The 22,577-nt window shown below is 38.5% G+C and overlaps 1 protein-coding gene across 3 annotated transcripts in view; it reads right to left on the bottom strand.

Annotated features, from left to right (window-relative positions):
* The window catches only part of LOC108248619 (adenylate cyclase type 4), a 29,601-nt gene extending 10,764 nt beyond the window's left edge, over window positions 1-18,837 (bottom strand). For 2 of the 3 annotated variants that reach the window (XM_017437500.3, XM_017437499.3), the window contains exons 1-17: window positions 18,565-18,836; window positions 14,711-15,974; window positions 11,540-11,749; window positions 11,058-11,219; window positions 9,628-9,777; window positions 7,490-7,644; window positions 6,874-6,985; window positions 6,643-6,770; window positions 5,807-5,965; window positions 5,551-5,701; window positions 5,193-5,360; window positions 4,955-4,986; window positions 4,736-4,789; window positions 2,692-2,755; window positions 2,417-2,514; window positions 2,170-2,254; window positions 1,602-1,739 (exon numbers count right to left, since the gene is read on the bottom strand). In XM_017437500.3, coding sequence (XP_017292989.1) covers window positions 1,602-1,739; window positions 2,170-2,254; window positions 2,417-2,514; window positions 2,692-2,755; window positions 4,736-4,789; window positions 4,955-4,986; window positions 5,193-5,360; window positions 5,551-5,701; window positions 5,807-5,965; window positions 6,643-6,770; window positions 6,874-6,985; window positions 7,490-7,644; window positions 9,628-9,777; window positions 11,058-11,219; window positions 11,540-11,749; window positions 14,711-15,568 — 2,724 coding nt within the window. In that variant the 5' untranslated portion in view covers window positions 15,569-15,974; window positions 18,565-18,836. Of the gene's footprint in view, window positions 1-1,601; window positions 1,740-2,169; window positions 2,255-2,416; window positions 2,515-2,691; window positions 2,756-4,735; window positions 4,790-4,954; window positions 4,987-5,192; window positions 5,361-5,550; window positions 5,702-5,806; window positions 5,966-6,642; window positions 6,771-6,873; window positions 6,986-7,489; window positions 7,645-9,627; window positions 9,778-11,057; window positions 11,220-11,539; window positions 11,750-14,710; window positions 15,975-18,564 lie in introns of all 3 variants that reach the window. The other variant, XM_025010903.2, reaches the window with a different exon arrangement.
* Window positions 18,838-22,577: the final 3,740 nt, after the last annotated feature.

The following is a 22,577-nucleotide window of genomic DNA, read 5'->3' on the forward strand; positions in this document are numbered from 1 at the left end:
AAATGGCTAAATGGATTTACATGAAACTTGGTGGGTATCTTCAGGATACAGCCCTGAAACTATGTTATCAATATGGTAATGATTGGTCAAAGTGGGCGTGGCTTATGTGCAAAAATGCATGTGTAGCCTTCAACATTTTGAAAAATTCACAAAAAATCACTTGTTGAATTTAGAGTGCTAAGACTTGCAGGATATGTTCCATGCACAATCTGTAAAAGTGCAGATCAAAATTCGCGGCTCTATATTCAAGCATGTCATTACGATCTACAAAGTTCATAATTGAAGCTAGCAGTAGCAACTCGGACTCTGTTTGGCCGAACGACTTGAAATTTGGTATTCTGTTCACACCCAGCCTAACTACAAACCCAAAAAAATATCGCTTAAATTTGAACGCCCCCTTGTAGTAAATAAAGAAAAACATTTAAATGCTAACCAACATAGTCGCTTCTCATTTTATTTTGAAAAAACCTTCAGACTATGGTGGATTGGAAAATTTGGGCAAACAAAGGTCATGATAATTGTCATCTGTGAATATTTGCACATTTTTTGGAGTCATTATTGATTTTTAACGAATTTCTGAATATATTTCAGTATGACCAGCTCAGCTACGACCAAGGTGAACAATTTCTTCTACAAAAGCCCTTGACTGTGGAGATTTCCTAAAGCGCAAACATTATTCCACATATACACACGGTGATGTGGGAATATTTGGGAAATTTTATAATAAAGTTTCAATTTTATATGATTTTTTGCGTATTGGCTGGACGTTTTCAATTTTTCATAAAGAATGTGCTCGATCCAGTAACATAGAAATGAAAGAATAATATTCCACATTTAGGCATTGTCACTAGAGAATATTTTGGTAATTTTTGGAAGAGTTATGGATTTTTCATGAATATTTCGTTGGATCATTGTGGTATAACATTACTGTTAATTTTCTTTTTTACTGAGTCAGCATTGGAACTAGGGACATGGAGATAAATGCATATTATTACAGATGTAGACTTGATCATCTGAGAATATTTTGGTATTTTTCGAATGAATATTGAATTTTTTATGATTTTATTTCTTTGGTTCTGTGTGGTATCAAATGCCAGTTAGCTTTTCCTCCCTGAACTTTCTACACAAATTGTACCACCGTTATGTCTTACGAAGCGCCTTTGAGTACGCACCATACTGGCGAGCTTCGACTCGGCCCACTCGCCGAGAGAGGCGGCGGAGCCACGCCGACGGGGCGTCGGGATCGGAGCGCGCGCGTAGGGGCGGAGCGTGGGGGCTTGGAACCCGTTGATAACTGCTTGCAGTTCTAGTTTTATTTGTTTTTTGTCCTTTGATACTGTTTACAATTTCCTATCAGTTATTAACCATTTCAACAAACGGTCAGAGTTCAATGGTGACAGGATCAGGATTAAAGATGGACGGATTGCTCCGTCCATCTTTATTTCTGTTGATGTTCTGGACAAGTAGTGCAAATGCAGCAGAATACTGTCTGAATACTTTCGTAAAAAGTACTCAGAGTAGTGTAGATGGAACCAAGAGGGTGAGCTTCATTTTCCCTTTGTTGATTTCCAACACTGAGTTATAAAAAGTAAGGTATTCACCAAGTTGAGGAAGGCCATGAGTAAGGTGATGAGGACACAGAGAACGACCACAAAGAGCCGCAGCACCACCCTGGTGGAGACACTCCGCGACAAATGTGATATCCACTGGGCATTCAGAGGTATCTTAGAGCGCATTTTCTTAAACGATAAACAAAAACATACACAATTTTAATACATAATTAATATTAGTCTAATTACATGACATTTTTAGTTCACAAAGTTGTTAGGTTAACAATAAGTTATCTTTCATTTCAAAACCAAATTTGAAACTAAAAATGATTTTTTCTTTTTTAAAAATATTACTGACTGGTGACTTTTAGTTATAAAAAAGACATAACTAAAGTATTTTTGGTAAATTATCACTGTTATCAGAGATCAGTGAATTATAAATGAGTGGTCTACATGTGAAAAATATCAATCATTAAAATGTGATCGAAAGAATGTTTTGTTATATATATGGAGTTATTTGCTGAAGTTCACACTTACTGAACCACATGCAGGTAATCAGCTGCTGATATGAATAACTATTCAGTTTAATAACATGTCACCAGACCACATTGTTATTTACCTCCAAATGTTCAGTGAGAGCAATGGCCAGAAGCAGCACCATCACAGGAAACGTCACACCATAAGATACTCCTATCTGGTAGTTCCTGGAACAATAAAATTACAATACTTATTATTTTTACTTAGAAAGAAACAATGCCCTGTGTGTTTTAGCATTAACAGTAGATACACTTTTTAGAAATATGAGTACATAAAACATGATAAAACCTGTAAGTTGGACATATGAATGTGACTTAAATGTTATTTACTTTTCAGAGACGAGCATCTGGACTGTAAAAAGAGTGACAAAAATTGCAGCCATGCAGCTCATTGAGTGGTGCACATCCCTGACCTCTGAAAAGCGAAACTGCAAAACAAACAAATAAGGAAGTTCATATGGTTTGGCAACATTTCAGGATGTACAACAAAAACAAGATATTTTTGGATACACTAAGAAAAGAACCAACTGGACATTACGCTCCCTCATTCATGTTTAAATACACTTCGCTCTTGTGAGAGACTTAAGAAGAGAAGAAAAATCTACCTCTTTTTCTAAGCTGAAGTCTTTGAACAGAAGAGTCAACCAGTTGAGTTTCTTTGTTTTCCTCCTGAATGAAACAAAATAAAGAATGTAAACAAGGGTATTAAGATTAAAAATGCTGTAAATAAGCTTATTTATATTATCTATATAGTCAAGTACAAAAAAAGTTAAGCACCCATGAGAAATGGTTCGATTGGATTGTAATTAGGTCTGCATTAGGCCAATGATAGGTATGTAAATAATTTAATTTGTAAGAAGCCGACATGCCTACAATGGGCACCAGAGAACATAAGTAGAGGCATCAGGAGTGTGGATTTGATTAAGGTTGGCGGTTGTACTGTGCAATTATCCAGCTTGTTGAGTGTTCAGATGTCACAATGTTGGAACCAGTGGGTAAGTGAGGGCACCAACACACATCATGAAGATTCTAATCGAACAGAACAGACTACAACGATTGACATCAGTGAACTACAGGTTCATTGATCAAAGGGGAGGATCAATGTTATGTTGTTGATGAATCTCAGTTCTACGTTACCACAGGGGACCGTCATATGAGCATATGGTGGCGTCAAAGGGAGAAGACCAGTCCTGTCAGTGCTGTAGAGAGACATTGGTGTTACACCTGGCATCATGGTGCGGGGGGCCACAGGGTCTGACTTCTGGTTGCCACTGGTAGTGATTTAGGGACTCTGACAGCACATCACTATGTCAGTGACCTCTTGTGTCTGCATATCTTAGACTATGTTTACACTGCAGGTCTTAATGCTCAATTCCAATTTTTTGCTCAGATCGTTTTTGTTTTTTTTTAAGTGGCCATTCACATTATAATTTAAATGTGACTGTCATCATTTTCTAACGTGTATGTTCTATGGGCCTGAAACAACCCGCATGTGCAGAGGAAGGTGTGACATCACACACAGCATGCTGTGTAAATATAAATGCTACACATCAGTATGTTTATCAATTCTGAAGTTGTTGTGTAATTGGAGCTGACAAAACTATTATTTGACATGGTTGTTTTCTCCAGTGTTTACTGTCGATCTTGCCATTTCCTGCCTACTCTGGCTCAGGATTGCACTTCTTGAATGAAAGCCACATTCTAAAAGTAGAAACAAACTCCAGTATCGATCCCATCAGGCTAGTATCAATACAATCTGACACAAAAGTTAGTATCATATGTTGGTGTAGATTCTCAGTTATCCTGGACATGGCAAGTTTAAAAAGTTAAAAAAAAACAAGCAACTGGACTTCTGTTCTGTAGCTAAAGACGAGCAGAGTTCCAAGCATTAAACTGCGTGGCGGTGGTATCAATAATATCAGTGATTAAATCGATCCTCGTACACCTAATTCAGAGATGAGAAAGTCGGATGAAATGTGACATGAATGTTCAGACTGAGGTCACTTAGAAAAAACATCAGATATCTATACGATTTAGAACCACATATGAAAGTGATAAAAAAATTGGATTTGTCAAGTGCAGGCTTAAAAAGAAGAAAAAAAAAATCAGATAAGGTTCACATGGGCAAAATAACAAACAAACAAAGAATTGATTTGGGCCACTTTTGTCTGCAGTGTTACCACCACTTTATTCCTACTAAGACAGCATCCTGGTACAGTCTTTTACCATTACAACACTCATTCACACACATCATGTGTTTATACGGACTGCTTGCATCATGTTCAGGTCTTCCTGTGGCCACCCAGGTCCCTCGATCTTTTCCCCAGTCAAATGTTTGGGATCAGCAGCAAATTCAAGTCCAACCAAAAACTAATCTGACTAATCTGCCAGACCCTGAGGACCGGTTACAACAGCTGTGAGCCAACTTGCTGCAGGACAGGATGCGACCTGAGGGGCTGCTACACCACACTGACATGGAACATGTGACCAACCAACTCAGTTATCCATTTGAATTAATATTGCAATCACTGTAATTCAGCCACATGACATTTTTGATAGCAAGTGTAATTAATTATGACTCTAAAATTGTAAAAATTGTATTTTAAAAATAATAGTTAACTAGCCTTTATGTGACACAACAAAACTCACCCTACAATGTCCACTGTGTCCAGTGATCCCCTCACACTGCTGTCAACAGAAAGACTAAGACAAAAGAGAACACATTAAAGAAAAAGTTATTCATAGTATTTCATTAGAGGAGCAAACTTTATTTCTGCTACCATGCAAAGAAGGTTTAGTCAACCTATTTAAATAGTATGTAGATGTTTATTGGGAGTGATTGTTTTTAGTGTGATTCTTGGTACATACCGGTTAGGGTTTTCACAATGAGATTGTTCTTCCTGAATTGAAACACACACAGACACATGCAATACACACACAGTCAGATTCACAAGTTTCATCATCACCTCTTTAAGACTGACAATAGTTCATAATCAAACGGTAGAAAAAGACAAAAGCAAACACTGAGAGGTGGTGAGGTATACAGAGCTCTATGTCCAGTACAACACAGGTCAACAAAACAAGCATGATAAACACAAATAATTACCTGTACTAGCTGTGGTCGCTTTATGGCAACTTTCAAAGGCTTGAAAAGCTTCTTTTTATCAGGGTTGCTTAGTTCTTCAAAAGGATTGACGGTTTTCCACGCCTGGAGGTACTGAGACATTCGGAGCGATGCCCGCTTGCTGTTCTCTTCTAGTATAAGCCTGTTCCGCTGAAATTACATCAAAGGTTACTGAAACTTTTAACACCAATTTTGCTACTTTCAGGGAGAAATTTATTTTAATTCGAACAACCATGTACAAAAATCATGCTGTCCAAAGAAGAATTACACTAAATTATTTTTGCAATGTTTACTATTGATTTCAAAAGCTTACATTTCTCACAGACATGCTGACACTTACTGCTTTAGGACTCTGGGAAATACTATTGGGGTCAATCACAAGAAATGTTTTTCTTCCTTTAAGAAGAGGATTTCGACTTTCTCCATTTCCATCTTCCACCTTGTAGTTTTTTTTCAAGTGCTGCAGTGTTTCCTCAGTTATATGCACTCGCCTATTTGATACACACAAAACAAAAACATTAATAAATTTATTGTAACTAAATATACTGAATCAAGTCGAATTTCCATCATATCATTGGGGCTGGACATTTTCTTACCCAGGAACACCCCCTGACTCCATCTGATTGGCTAATGTGGCATCATCTGACCACACGTCGTACTGCCACTTCTGCAGGCCAATCACACCGGAGAGCACGTTACCAGTGTGAACGCCAACCCTCATGTTGATGTCCACTTGTGTAACGTCTCGCAGGTCACTATAGGGAGACAAACATTAAAATCAGAACCACAGAGTCTTATGAGGTGAATTAAAGCGTTGAAATACCCACACTCCAACACTAGGTGCAAAGAATGACCACATTAATGAGATATTAAAATACAGACAAAGAGCCTTCTATGCTTGGCTAAAGATTATCCCAAAATTCTTTTTTCTCTTTGATACTGTTTACAGTTTCCTCTCAGTTAATAATCCTTTAGTACAAGATCAAAGTTTAATGGTGACATGATCAGGATGAAGCCAGACAGACTGTCAAAGTGATAGTGCTCATGTGTAAAACAGGCTGCTACATCATTATTTTAGAAAAGCTTTGCATCTTCATGGGTTCCATCCATCCATTTTCTTTACCCGCCTCTCCTTTCCTGGTCACGGGGACAGATATTTTGTTAAAATATCTGTTTTTCTCATCAAAAACACTGTTTGTGTGTGGACAGGAGGTGAAAACACGACAAAACATCTGTTTTAGTAAAAGAGCTGATGTGTACCCCAGGTATGTGAAACTACTAGGCAGTTGTATATATCTAAATGTATTTGAAGTACGTTCAGATTTTTTTTAATTTTCAAAGCTGCAAGGAAATTGAAAGAAAAATACCACAAAGAAGTTAACAAATCTCCCAAAACAACAGCAACAGATCAGATAAATGAAAATGAACTGACCTGATGGCAGTGCACATGTCCAGCCCCATCTGAACACAGTTATCAGCATGGGTGGGAATGGGGTCTGGCAGACCGGACACACAGTAGTAGCAGTCACCCAGGATCTTAATGCGAAGACAGCCGTTCTTCTATACACAGAAAGACGGGGGGAATATTACAGTGCTGCTGACACTAAAAAGATGTTCTTTGTGAACAGATCAATAGTTTCTTGTATAAATGTTCACATTTTACCTTTGCAATGTCATCAAATTTGCCAAAAAGCTTGTTGAGAACAGAAACCAGTTCCTCTGGAGAACAGGTACTGGCCAGCTTTGTGAAGCCCACAATGTCTGCATACAGGATGCTACACAAACCCGAACAGACAGATCCAAATATTAAACATGCGTTCACATTACAAAACATAAGTCTTACAAAAAATAAATAAAAACAAATGTGTCATTTAGCTAATTTATCTCAAATTGTGATACAAACCAAATTATGTTAAGAGATATAAATGTTTCTTGACAGTTATAAGGGGTGTTTAAAATAAAATTTTCATAAGTAAAAGATGAATCTTTACACTTTGTTTATACATCCAAACACTGGTATTTTGTCTGCTTAGATTATGATGAACAAAATTCCCAATTTAAAATGGTGCTTTTTAGAAGAAAGCTGACGTATGGTGGAAATTGAGGCAGCAGCTGCATTGGCACCCTTCAAAATTGTTTCTGAAATTTTCTAGTACTTCAGAACCTGGGTCATGACACTGATGTAATAACGATTCAGAACATTTGTACAAGACAGGTAACAACTCGATGACATACTATCATGTTTAGCAACTCTCTTCATCCATCTGTGTGGTCAGTACCTGACATTTTTGTGGTTCTCTACATAAAGGCTATGAAAGTTGCTCAGGCTGGTTTCATTGTCCTTCTGTCCTTTGGACTTGGATAGCTTCTTAATCACCTCTTCTTTCAGCTGAACGGCAATGTAGCGAGGCAACACCGACAGAAGAAGCCCCTCCTGTTGCCAAGGAAACACACAGATCAGGGGTAATGTCTGTGAGGAAAGGGTGTGTGATAGGTTTGGAGACTTTTAGCAGTAGGGTCACTGGATTTCTCTCTTACAAAGAAAGAGCTGGCCATCAAAGGCCTCCTTGAAATGGCACTGTGTTTGCTCAGTGGATCATGTTTCATCTCTTTGTTTGCTCGCAATGAATAGTGTTCATTTGGGTTTGCCTTTTCTATTGCTGCTGAGCTTCAGACAAGTGAATGATTAATCTATTGGTCTAATAGCAAGTAAAGTACACAGGCACCAAGCTGAGGCTGTCAAGTAAAGAGCATTTTAATGAGACCGATTACACATAATGATTTTAAATTTAGTGTCATGAATGTAAGTGTTTTTGGGTTTTGGTTCTTTGTTTGTTTCTTGTTCATGCTGTTTTGGATTTCATGCCTCGTCACCATTCACCTCCCCAGTATTTTTCCACCCATGCCTGCCACGCCCACCTCACCTGCTCCTCGTTCAGTCCACAGCTGCATCCCATAATCATCTTCCCTCTGTCTTTATAACCGGTCTCTGTTTTGTCACTTATCACTGGTTCGTTCCGTTTTTGTCTACTTGTGTCTTTCTCCTTGCCATGCCCTGTCTCTCGTTTTTGGATTTTGTCTTTGTTAAGTTTTGCTGCCACGTCAGCCCTTTTGTTTTGACTGTTTTCTTTAGTTAATAAAGTAGTTTCTTTTTTTACAATGTGTCTGCGTTCTGGGTTCGCCTCAGTCTCCCCCCCTTATGACATTTAGAGGAAATTTGACAAGCTGAGTTCTGGAGAGGTGGGTTTCTAAATGTTGGCTTCAAATGAACTTTCTGCCCAAATAAAAATATGTTTTAATGGGTTAGTTTAGAATGAGGAAAACATTAATTTTTCATTCAGACAACCAATTATCAAGATTTTCTTTGCAGCAAGTGTAATTAAATGAATAAAATTATATTTAAAAGTATGAAAACAGTAACAAAGTTTCTGAAATGGTTAATAATAATGTAGGTGTGCCTCAGGTTTCTATTCTGGGAAATGTGCTTTTCAGTTTCTATAATAACGATTTTCCTGAAGTTTGACCAAGTAATGCAACTTGGTAAATATATGCTGATGACACACTTGAATATCTATAAACAAAAACAAGCAGCAAGCTACAGAAAAGGGATTAACTTTATTTGTAAGAATCTCTGACTGGTTATGTAGCTCATGCTTAGACGTCCTTTTTAAAGTGCACCTATTAACCACATGTTAGAAAAGTTGTGAATGGAATTAAAACAAATCTGGTGGATTTTAGACAAAAAACCCCCACCAAAATCAGTAAAAAAAAAAAATTAAACATCAGACTCATATTGTCATAACAGAATTTTAACTGAATGTTGTTTTTCATGCTGAGAAAACACGATTAAATGTGGAGACAAGCTCATATAATTTCATCAGGCATATTTACTTAAATTTTTTTGTTTGTTTGTTTTTTGCAGGTTGATGATAAAAATGTAAAGGAAAATTGACCTGTTTTATTTTGGCACATTTACGTATATGACATGCGCATACTGATTTCCATTGTCTTCTTTTCTTGTAAATAGACTTAATTTTAAATAGAAGCACTCAGAGAGCGCAAACCTCTGACATGGCAACAGCATGATTAAAAGAATAGTGGATCACCACCAAAGTTTATTCCATTGTTTTTTGTGACCTCAACATTTCTTGAAAATGTCATCCAAATTTGTTTATTAGTTTTGACATGATCTTGCTGACAGACAGACAAACAAACCAACGGACAGAACCGAAAACAGGACCTCATTGGTGGAGGTAACAAATAACTTATAAATAACAAACAGAATTTATTAAAGTAATGGTATAAAGTGTGACAGTAAATCTGAAATGGTACCAATGATGACAAAATAATAACAATAAAAAACATTTTAAAGTACCTTGTGCATTTTGTAAAACATTTAAAAAATTGGAGATTTAACCTGCTGATAGTTTCTGACTTCCTTCTGCACGCGTATGGCGCTGTAATCTTCTCTCTTCTGATTGGATTTCCTCAGACCTCTCTTGGCCATCCACATGTGAAAAAATCCGATGCAGTTCACACAAATGAACAGTACAGCATTTGCAACCAACTAGGAAAAAAAAGCAGTAAAGAGGAGAGAAGGTGATTTACAATTTTTTAAAAGGATTATTGTATATTCTTACAAATGTTACAAAACTTCACAAACCCCTTAAAGATTGAATTGGAATAGTTTGAATAATGTAGGTGTACAAATAATTTTTTTGGTGTAGCTGTATTTATTTTTTCTGTAGGGACACCTACTGTTTAGGAGGGTTAGGGTTAGGGTTGCATGTTTTAAGCACTAACCTAAAGGGATAGTCTAGTCACGTTTATCAGCAGTGACATCAGCCATAGAGAAAGAGCACAGGAAAAAGGGTCTTTGCCCAGGCTGGGCTAATAGATAGCTAAACGAGGACTTGCTTTTTAAGATGGGTTTTCAAGATTGTTTTTCAGGCTTATTAAAAATTTTTTTCTCAAAAACGTCATTTTAGTGTAAAAGAACAGTCCATTATCTAATATTAAACCTCTATACTTCTGGATCACACCATTTGTTTTGTTTGTCACTGTTTTCTCAACTAAACAACGTCTGTGTTCTTTTTTTTTCATAGTAACACATCCGTGTCCACCTGATCAGCACATCTAGTCATCCAAAAGTTCACTCATCTCCCAGCAGACTGATATATTCAGCATCCTCAGCACCATTGGCATATACACAGTCCATCTTTGCTCAGCACACATTTGTATAGTAAGACAGCTGATACGGTACTAACTATTGATAACCAATAGATACAATGCCATTTCAAAATTGACCAGACTATCCCTTTAACTATAATTTTATATTGAGCAGACAATGCAGTCAGTGAGCCTCTACAGCGATATGAAAATCAGACAACAGTGAGTCAGAAAAATTTCATTTGAATCTGTTCAAAATAGAACGGATTATGACGAAGAGAAAACACATGAAGTTGTTTGCACATGAGCTGTTTTAGGACCTCCGTGTAAAACAGTAACAGATGTCACAGATCATTTACATGTTTTCCAGAGGAACTAAACCCTACTGGTCACACACTACAAAACACTATTGTGCTGACCTGAGCGTCATGTCACATTTGAATCCGGATGCTGCATGCACAACTCTCTAGATGGACAGATAATTTGCAAATTTCTGCCTCGTTTACATCTGGTGCTCAACAGCTTGCACCCAAAGAAAAAAACCCTTAATATGCATCAAAACTATGATTAATTTTTCTGATAAAAATTTCCCAAAGAGATCAGATTAAATGTCAAAACTATATATTTGTACAGTTAGAAATGATTCAAAGTTTATTCAGATCTGGCGAGTCTCTTTACCTGCTCAGCCAGCTCTGGTGTGCCTGGTCTGGTGACGGGGACATATACACTGATGATGATGATGTGGGAAACACTGGTCCCTATCCCAATCATGAGGGCCCAGGCCAGAGAGAGGGGCAGCACAGTGTACACACTCAGAGAGAGGTAAAGGAAAAACGCTACCTGAGAAGGCATAACGGTAAGAAGGAAATTCAGCTGTTTGGAAGTATAATTCTGTGGAAAAGTTATGAATAATTAATATCTTACCTGCTGTAGATAGTTCTTTGAATGACCACACTTTGGAAAAACAGAGTTGATGTCAGACAGCACTGAGGAGCTAATGGCTAGTCTGAGTGGGACTGCTAGATAATCGAGCCTCTATTTTTCCAAATTGAGGTTATTCAAAGAGCTATCTACAAGAGGAAAGATCATGACATTTACACAAAAAAAACCACTTAAAAATGGCCAATATATCATTTCCTAAAACCATAATTTTTTCTCACTTGTTCCCATGCTGTGACATGCCCTCCCGTGAAGACGAAGACCATGGCTATGGTGTACAGCATACCCCAGATGAATAGCGCCAGTGCTCCTCCACAGCGCCTTATCGTGGCCAGCCAGGGCATGCAGACGAGCAGTAGGGCACTCAGACAGAGAACCACACACACCACTGACAGAGCACCGACATGATCGCCCCTGTTCTGCGGAGTGAACTGCAAAACCAAAAATTAGGACATTCATAAACACGTGTCAAAACTAAAGAAATACAAACGCTGCACTCCAGCAAGGATGTCAGTGAACAAGCAGGTTGTCATTAAAAAGCTAGCACATTTTCTCATGCTGTGGCAGACAGTGAATTAGAAGCTGGAATAGATTTAATCTGAGAGAGAGGAAGAGGAACAGACACAACACAGAAAAACATATTAATATAAATTTTTGAAACCGCTGACCTATTTTGACTCATCTGTTCACATATATCAAAAACGTCAACTGCCTGTTCATCACTACAGGGCTAAAATTAAAATGCCTTTTTTTCATAAGCATGAAAGCCAGATGTTGCTTCAAACAGGTGGAGCAATGTTTTTAAACCGCTCCTGCCATCTGAAACAAAGGGAAGTGACATTTATTTAAAGGGGACATATTATGCTTGAGATTTCACCTGATCAGTTCCGCCTGTTTAGAGCTCGTTTCAGAATGAGCAGTTTTAGGGCTACTTCACTATTATGCAAATAAGCTGCTGTTGGCCACGCCCCCCAACTCAGTGTCCTGTCTCAAAACATAAAAAGTCTCTGAAGGATTAAACGCTGCGGATCGGACACACATTTTTTATTAATTAAAACTCTTATGATTCTGACTTTGGGACACTGGCAATCAGCAGGTCCAAACCCGAAACGTGTCTGGACAGCTGCCGGATAAAGATCAGTTTTATTTTTCTTGCCAACTTTTCTTCTCTTTTAGTATCATAGTTCTAATCTTAGTTTAGACAAACCTGCTGTGAATTTAACAGAAACGTGTTTCTGGGACAGGTGAGCTGTTCAAACTACAACTTTCTTTGGTAATATTGCAGGAACATTGCCATCAAAAATAAAATGAATCCACGCAGCTCTGTTCTCCGTTACTGGGAGAACATACACATGTTCTATATTGCAGCCAACAACAGAACATTTTTCTTTTCCAGCAGACGTTGTTCAGCAGTTAAATCAGCAGAACTAATGTGATGATCGTCTTGTAAAATGAAGTGGGTGGAGCTCCACTTGGATTGTTAGGTGAGGGGCTGGGCTCAGCTTGGGGTTGCTAGGTAACAAGGATTGTGACACAACAATCTTGAGGTTTTTGAAACAGGTCATTTTGCAGACACCACTTATTGTCAAAAAACAGCTGGGTGGGGTTTTTTGTTTGGTTCTTTTTTGTGTTTGGACTGTAGAAGCAGTAGATACCCAAATCAAAGTATAGAAAAATTCAAAAAGTGGATTTTGCATAATAGGTCCCCTTTAAATTTGACTTGCATTATGACCACTTACGCCATGCAGTCATTTTTCATGTTTTTCATAAGATCAGCTGTGAAGCCTACATAAAATATTGCTGCTACCATTTCTACCAGTGTGACAGTTACCATGCCAGTCTAAAGATTGACTCCAAAAGCTCCCTTTGGGAGCAATCTTTCTGTACTCCAATCATGTCCGGATTAAAAAACAAAATTCAAGCTAAACAATAACACACAAAAGAGGGAAGGACCTGAAAGAGACAATGTGGCTGACCACTGACTACTTGATGTTTTACACAGGTCTTTAAAAACAAAAGAATGTCCCAGAGCTTCACAAGCAGAACAGTAGCTCTTTTGAGAAGCCTCGAGCAAAGTGAAGCAATGCCAACTGAACTTCTTTGATTCCTAAAGATGTTCTGCTTCTCACCCGAGGAGCTCTTTCTATTCTTTGAAATAAGAAACATCCGTATGACTAAAAAAAGCAAGTCCTGTGACTTTTGATTGAACTTGCCAAGTTTAGTATGTCCTGAATAAATGAGAATCTACACCTAATTACTGTGACATCATATGATGATACATAATGGTGGAACCACAGCTTGTTACACCTTTTTAAAATAATACATGAACAAAGCAGAGTGTGGTGTAACACCAAAGATACCAATTAGCATTTTTGAGTTCTGTGTAGGTGTGTGATATGCAGTTACATTTCTAAAGAAGTACACGTTAGCATAAGGTGAAGCTCTGTTGTAAGACATATATTGTAGCAAAAACTTAAGTCATAATAGCTGTCAAAATACGCAATTTTCAATGTCTCTATCAATTCATCAATTTTGTAAAAACTGAAAATACGCCACACTTTTGTTTATAATGAAATATGGCGATCTGTAGTTCATAATATTTGGGAACAGCTCATTTGCATTTGAGGTTTTGCTTTAATGATTTCCGCCACTTGATTTCCTCACTCAAACGTATTCTGTCAACTCTCATCCTTACAGCTTTAAGCCACTGTTTCTTTTTAGAAGAAGAAAGAATAAAGCTGGATTTATACTCAGCGAATTATACTTTTGCTTTCGATTACATCCAGGAATTATTTTACCTGTTAGTTGTCAAGTGCCGAGATTGTCCAAAGTGTACTCATTAATGTCTGAATGTAAACAAACGACTCAAAACATGGTAGTGCTGATTTGACTCTTTTTTACAAATTATGAGCTAGACTTTGGTAGTGAATAATGCGTATTTAGTGGTTATTTTTTTTAATCATAGATGATACACAAATACAAATAATTCCAATCAAAAATAGTGAAAAATCATGTACTCTGACAGATAATAGGGTTTTAAGCTTTTTAAATTTTAATTTAATACTCGCCTGATGACCTGCTACCTGCTACCTTCAAGCTTCCCACTAACAAGGGTGATTTGTTTGTCTGTTTTTGCTTCTAGGAAAGTTATTGTCTGTTAAAAAAAACAACTACTATTTAACATTTGTTTCCTTTTGCTGTTCTACCGCACTTTGACTCTCAATCCGAGGAACGTACCAAACTGTGTGTTAGGCACACCGTTACACCTCTAATTCATACTATTTTAGGACTTCTTCTTACCACTTTAACAGATTGTCAGGACAAAAGGGCAGGTAAAAGGAGTGTTGAAAGTTATATGTGTGTAATTCTCTAATACACAAACTCTGTCTCACCCGTCCTGTAGCAGGAATGAGAACGATGATGACCACGCAGAAGATCAAACACAGCAGCAGTCCAGACAGCATGGCAGGGGTCTCCTCAACACATCGCAGGAAAGCCCTGCTGGTGGTTTGATAGCAGCAACACACACCCTCTTTCACGCTCCGCCTGGACCTCGTGCTTCGCCAATCATCGTCTTCATTCCCCTCGGTTGACCTGATGTCCATGCTGTTCCTGGTTTTGTTGCTGAACTGAACCGAACTGAGTGAGTTTCTTATACTTCTAATGTTTGAGGAGGAGCTGTACCTATCATCATCCAGGCTGTTTTTGGAGATGTTGTTCGATTTGTCTAAACTGTTTTCAGACAGGTTGATGGGAGAAATGGAGCTTGTCTTCTCAAATGATTTTCCATTAAGCTCCAGTGACTCTCCAACGCAGGCGAATCCAGGACTGGACTTTGCGCTGCTGTAGTCTGAATCAGTGCAGCTGTCATGTTGTAGCTTATTACAGGACAAAGTAACGGGAGCATCGTTATCAGTTCTCTGCGAGGTCATTTCTCTTCCCTTCATTAAGGAAATGGTTTTCAAAGGTTCGGGAGCGTGTGCCGTTTTCACCTCTCCCACCTGTATTGAAATCTGGGACACACCGAGTGCCAACTGGCTCTCACCAGGAAGACTCGCACTGCTGCCATTTCCTTTTAAAATGTTTGTGTCGCTGCTGTGAGCAGGTTGTTTGAGGTCATGAAGCTCCAAGATGTTACCTTTGTCCTTCTCATTGCAGGAGATGACAACAACACTGGGGACTAAAGACACCTGTGGTGCTTCTCCTTCAGGCTTTAACCGGTCCTGAAAACTCTGTGACTCGTCTGGCATGGTGACCTCCAAGGAGTTTCTCAGTCTACCAACCTGTCACGTTGCTTTCTCTGCCTGTCTGTCAGCTCGTCTGTGCAATAATCTTCACAACTTTATCCTTGCCTTGTTGGGGCTTCTTAACATCTGGGTTGCAAAAATCTGTCCATGTATTAAATGTTAAATAAACTGAATTGAAAAAAAAACAACAACCTGGTGATTTAAAGACTATGCCACAGAGAGTCCAGCTCCTCTGTTCTCAGACAACACTTCATCAAAGTAGAGGATTGTGATGCTAAAGTGGGTAATTCAAGTGGTCTCCGAGCTCACAATGAACCTATACAATCCCAGAGACTGATGAGGAATCTTTAACACCAGCAGAATCTCCTTTAATGAATGCTGTGCCATGTTTACAGGAAGTTGAGTCTCCCTGTCAAAGAATAAAAAAAGTAGAATTAGCAAAAAACAACAACAAATCAAATTAGCTTAAATTGTTTTTAGCCATTCTGAAGAGCGCTTCTGTAGAATAAAATAGCGTTTGCATGAAGTGTTATGTAATTTTGAGCGTTGGAATTGTTTGAGTGTGCCAAAATCCCCTTTGGAAGTTGGTCTACTTGGACCATAGTGACCAAGATAATAATGGCTTTTCCTAAACCACTTCTAGATGGGATTTTGCCATCTCAAACTAACTTTTGTAACAGTTTATGACACCACTATTATTTAATTAATTACATCTACATTTAAAATTATTGATTTACAATTACAAGTTATTCTGGCAAAAATATGATGAAATTCTTGCTGCCAAGGGCTGCAGTGGAAGTGCACCATTGCTGCTGCTATTTGAGTAAATAACAGTGTAATGAACAATTTGTGGCAATATAAATGCTTATAAACAAGAGTTCACATGAACCAATATAACATTTTTGAGATTGGAGTACACTGCAGAAATCTACTGAGCGAGCGGTGGAGGCGTTTATACCTGAAGCTTACGGTGATGCAGTATTCTTCTGTGAGTTTTGAACCGTTTGATTATCTTTGTGATCTCTCATGGAGGCATCATATAAATGCTGATACAGGCGAACCAGCTCTGCTAGAGCACCAAAATCGTCCATTTCGAATGGAGCGCGGTGGGCGCGGTCTGCTTGAATTTACAAACATGGCGAGGTGCACAACGATGCGCCTTATAGTCCGGTGCGCTTTATATATGACAAAAATGGACCATTCATTGACAGTGTGTCTTATAATCCAGTGCACCATATAGTGCTGAAAATACGTTACTTAGAAATCAGTTAGGAATGCTCAGCCATGGCAGACAAATGGTTATTTAAAAAGCTGCAAATATTCACACGATAATAAGTTGGCAAATTGATCAGTCTATTTTCCAAAAATACAAAAAAAACTTCAAAATGGCCGAAATATCCTTTTAAAAGACAGCTGTCTAAAGGAAACAAAACCATTTTGCAATGAGAGAACATAACTTGTACCTGCCCACAGTTTTAGTGACACTTTAATAACAGACTGCTTAGAACTAGTCATTTCCCCATTATTCAAAACTAGTTAGTCTAGCTGCAAGCTTCTCACTGTATTTCCTCTGTAACACACACACACACAGTACCATGTTCAGGTGTGAACCAAAATGAAATGCCAGTGACTCACCCTGTACGCATTAAAAGCATTTTTTTCCAGGTAACACACACACACACAGTACCATGTTCAGGTGTGAACCAAAATGAAATGCCAGTGACTCACCCTGTACGCATTAAAAGCATTTTTTTCCAGGTGACGCCTACGGTCAGAGCTTTAGTGCGGCGCTGTGTGGTTTCCCTCTTTCGCTTCTTCCACCCAGTCACCTGGTTTGATCTGTTCCTATTTATCATTCGACACAGCAATCCTTACAACCTGTCGGCTTCGCTGTTCATTCCAGGATTAATATAGATTTTTAATCTGTCTCCACTGTAGAAAATATATACCTGATACAGATGCAGAGGGATTATGCAGCAGCATGTCAACTTTATGCTCTGCCCTTTAATCCAGACTAAAGGAATTGCGTCTTCTACAAAAATAGAGTGTGAACGCTGAGTTGCTGAATGACTTTGAAGCAGAAGCAGAATAGATGTAAAAATAGGACAATGCTTTTGAAGAAACTGGAGAGATCTCAATGTACAGTATTTGCATGATGAAGCAGTTAGAATGCAAGAAACGTACCGAAAAGAAAAACACAGTAAAACAATTGTGTGAATGCTGAGTCAGCATCCAAACAATGACCTGCTTGCTTTTATACTAATGGTTTCTGGTTTCTGCAGTTTGTGTGAACTGCTGGTATCTTTTTCCTCTTTCTGCTGGTTTCACTACTTTGTTCTGCTACTCTGGGAATTGTTTCTTAAAACAAAAAGGAGGGGGGCTTTCCAAAATGAGAAAATAAAAATAAAACATAGTTGTCAAACTCTTTTTTTGGCTGTTTGTTAATTATAAAAACAGATTGGTGGACTTGTCTCCATAAATATCTGTGTTTTGGTTACATTTGTAGATGTTTTAGCCTCTTTCTGATGAGTGATTGCAATGAAGTGTACGGGAGTTATCTAAAAGATGTGATGTATACTATTTCAAAGATTTTCTGCTGACAGTTTCTTTGTGGGAAATAACACTTCTGGTGGATTACTGAACAGATTTTGAATGAACTGAATAGCTTGTTTAGGTAAACTGTGCCCATGAAACAGGGTTTCACGGACATATTTGACCTTTCATGGGTTTGGGTTGTTTGTGTCCTATTATACACCCCACAAATACACAAATTAAGAGACATTATGTCATATTTTGACTAAAAAAGCCTAAATGTTTTAATGAAGTAGCTAATAGCTGCATGTCAAACATCAAATGCAAAGATTTAAAACGTTTAAAGTATTTTTCTTCTGATAAGCAGATTTCGCTTTCCTAAAGTTTAAAGACTTCAGAGACTAATTGAACTCGACTTTAACGTTTGTGCCAAACCTGAGTCAGAAACAAGCCAGAGTTTTTCTTACCTCATTGTTTAATGATGTTCTGTCCCACAGCCCTGTCAGTTTGAACTCGGCTGTCTTGTTTCTCCTCGCTTCTTCGATGCTCCTCTTCCTCCCTCATCCTCCTCCCGTCGTTAACCAGAAATCTTCCCTTTCGCGTCAAAAGGCGAGCGAAACAACGATAAAAATCCGTCAAAAGCCACCCTTTTCTCTGTTCAGAAACAACCGTCAAAAAAGTTCGCGTCTTGTTCAGCGCGCGAGCCGCTGCGTGTGAGAGAGGCTCGGCTGAGGGCGCGCGAACGAAGGTGTGCGAGAGCGTGCGCATGCGTCGGCGAGCCTCAGAGCACTCTGTGGTCCAAATGTAAACAGAAGGAAGGTAAACAGAAGAGAGGCAGGGAGATGGAGGCCAGGTCAAAGGCCACACACGGATGGATGCTGTCAGCACACACTGCTGCTCTTTAAATGGAGAAAAAAAAGCTTATACAGGAAACAAATTCAACACTCGGAAACTTTTTATTCTAATTTCATCAGCACACAAGATTTCCCCCTTCATTACTAATCGTTACTTTACCTGGAAAAGCAAATAACTTAAATGCCCAGTTGTCAACAAATTCAGCAAAACAATCAAACAAAGCAATTATATATAAGGTATTTAATAAGTTATCAGTGGGAGTTATATTAAATAACTAACAAGGATTAAATTACTCTAATTATCACCTGTGAAAGGTGATCATGTTTTTGTTTGTGTTTCTGTTCACGTATGCCTTTGTGTGTCTTCTACTAAAATAACTCATGAAGCACTCAACAGATTTTAATGAAACTCTCAGGAAGTAATCACTGGATCTACAACTGATTAACTTTTGGAATCAATGCTATTTAAGATGGCTGCTATGAACAACTGACTTTACAAAATACAAAAATGGCTATAATTCAGTCATTTTACTGATATTTTGCTAAAATCTGGTGTGGTAGTAGCTGAGGGTCATTTACAATGAATGACAGGAGTCAATCCTGTTTGTCTGTTAGCAAAATATCTCTACAACCACTGGATGGATTTTAATGAAATATATAAACTTTATTTCAAGACAACAAATAGTCCATGCCATATTTAAAAATAACAAAGTAATAAAAATAAAATGAAATAAAACAAATCAGCAATAAATAAATAAATAAAAATAAAATAAATTTAAAAAGACATCCATCACCAAACAAACAAGCAGGAATTCCAATATTTGAAAAAGCTAGACATGTATCTAAAAATCACTATGTAATACAGATGTCAGAACTCTTAATATAGAGTGGATTGAACCATCCAAACGGCACATACATTTATAAATAAAATTCCTCTGCAAAACATGAAAAGTTGGAATGTTATTCATGACAAACATTTGACTTGCAGATGTCTATCGTGGAAGTATAAAGAGGATTCTAAAAGCATCCTGATATGCTGTTTGCAGTTTCTTCCTTATAGTCTTACTGTAGTTGCACCACAGATGGGCTACAGCTAATCAACATTAGCTGTAGCCAATAGAAAAAATGGCTAAAACTCAGTCAACTTTACAGATACTAAGATAAAACTTGGTGTGGTAGTAGCTGAGAGTCATTCACAACATGAATTCAGAGTGTGACATCTTACGATGACACATGATTGTGTATATTGTTATTTTCATTGTTATTTACCCACATGTTTGGAGAGCTTTTTTTTATGTGTTTCTGTTCCTTTTCCTTCCCTTCTGTCTTCGTGGGGATGTGTTCAGCCCGATGCTGTAGCGTTCTGATGACAGAGAGTTTGTGTTCCAGAGGGTGGTGAGAGTCAAACAGAAGGTACTGATCTGTGTGGGTTTATTTCCTGTAAACTTCAATGTTGAGACTGTCCTCTCTTACCATGTGAACCAGACAGTCCAAAAAAGGCAGCTTATTGTCATTAGCATCTTCTCTGGTAAACTTGATGTTGTTGTCGACCGAGTTTATGTGCCTGGTGAAGGCTTCAACTTCTTTAGCTTGAATTTTGACCCAGGTATCGTCCACATATCTGAACCAATGGCTTGGTGTAGCTCCCTCAAAGGAGTTAACTGCTCTCTTTTCCACTTCCTCCATGTAGAGATTAGCCACAATTTTTCCGACTGGGGTGAAGTTGGTCCTGTTGTTCAAATCATCTTCTTGCAAGAGTCATTTTCTGACGGTTTCCACTGCTTCTGATGTAGGTATGCAAGTGAAAAGAGAAGTAACATCAAATGATACCAGAGTTTCTCCTGGAGCTAGCTTCAAATGTTGAATTTTGTTGGCAAAGTCAATGGAGTTCTTTATGTGATGTGGTGTGTTTCCAACAAGAGGAGCTAAAATACCAGCGAGATGTTTAGCAATATTGTGGGGCGGCAATGGCTCAGGAGGTAGGGGTTTGTCTTGTGATCGAAGGGTTGCTGGTTTGAACCCCTGCTCCGGCTGTCTCAGCCGTTGTGTCCTTGGGCAAGACACTTCACCCGCCTTGCCTACTGGTGGTGGTCAGAGGGCTTGGTGGCACTGGTGTGATGGCAGCCTCACTTCTGTCAGCCTGCCCCAGGGCAGCTGTGGCTACATTGTAGCTTACCGCCATCAGTGAATGTGTGGGTGAATGATTGTAGTGTAAAGCGCTTTGGGGTCCTTGGACTAGATAAAGCGCTATATAAGTGCAACCCATTACCATTTACCACTGAGTTCATGCTGCTGACGATGGGTCTGAGAAGTGTTCCTTCCTTGTGTATTTTGGGGAGTCCATACAGGCAGGGAGTGGCTTCCTCTGGGTATAATCTGTAGTACAATGATCAATTGATTGTTTTGTCCTTTTCAAGTTTTTGCAGGTAATCTGTGACCTTCTTTTTGTAAGTGCTGGTTGGGTCCCTCTTTAAAAGCTCAACTCCACACTCTCTATTTCTGAATTGAGAAAGCTCCTCGGATGAGAAGCAAAACATCTTCAACTACAGAATGGAAGTCCAGTTGTTTTTGTTTTTTAACCTTTTTTGAATATGGTCCTACAAATAGCGACAGTGCTAATTAACCCCTATAGAATATGAGTAAAGATTACAATATTGGTATTTATATATGTGTATGTATATATATTCCTTTTCTTTTGGCTAATTCTGTCATCTCTTGACTTCATAATGTTGTTGTTTATTGTTTAAAATGTTTATAAATAAACTTGTTACAAACATTTAAATATGAACAAAATTTGACACACATACATAAGTACTATGTGTGGTGATCTGTGAGTTTCTGTTTCCTGGTGGGTGTGTCCGGCTCCTTCTCCTGGTGGAGTCATTTGGCATCCACACCTGCAGACGATGAGGGTCATCAGATTGGCAGTGTACTTAAGGCTGTGGTGGAGATCAGACCAGCGCTGGAGCATTGCTTACGTCTGTGGTAAAGTCTCTGAGCCAAACTTTCCCTCGAGTGTCTGAGGAAACTTACTTACCAGTGTTTTGTTTTTTGTGCCTTGTCAGAGTACCAGTTGTCCTGGTCCAGCAGTCTTCCTTCTCCCGAGCTAAGTACATGTGCCGCTTATCTGAGCCAGTCTGCCTCGTCTTCGTCTGCCTTGTTCTGTGGATTTAACATTACCTCATCTGGACACCAATCGCTGGGAACCCCCAACCTACCAGATTCACTTCAGAACTTACAGCCCTTGCTGAACTTCTCCTATTCTCTCCGTAAGACAATGTTTTTTAGCATTGCACCAGTAAACCTCTCGTTTAGTATTATTTGAACCGTCGTCTCGTTCCTATACTAACCTTTCTTTTTCAGATCCGAGTGTTTCCACCTGTTAAATTATTTCACTGTAAATAAAATCACTTATCTAACTGCCGGCTTCCTGTTGTCTGTCAGTCACCGAGCAGATTCTTCTTTGACGTTGCTAAAACCTGACACTATACTAAAAATAACGTCATGTGGCCAAATAATAAATAATTAACTTAGGCCTAGTCAACACGTAGTTGAATATCTGGTAAACCAAATAGTTTTTTATGTGATTTTGGCCTTTCATCTACACGTAACCTCCATTTAATAGC

This window comes from Kryptolebias marmoratus, linkage group LG7, assembly GCF_001649575.2.
Source record: "Kryptolebias marmoratus isolate JLee-2015 linkage group LG7, ASM164957v2, whole genome shotgun sequence".
Taxonomy (NCBI): domain Eukaryota; kingdom Metazoa; phylum Chordata; class Actinopteri; order Cyprinodontiformes; family Rivulidae; genus Kryptolebias; species Kryptolebias marmoratus.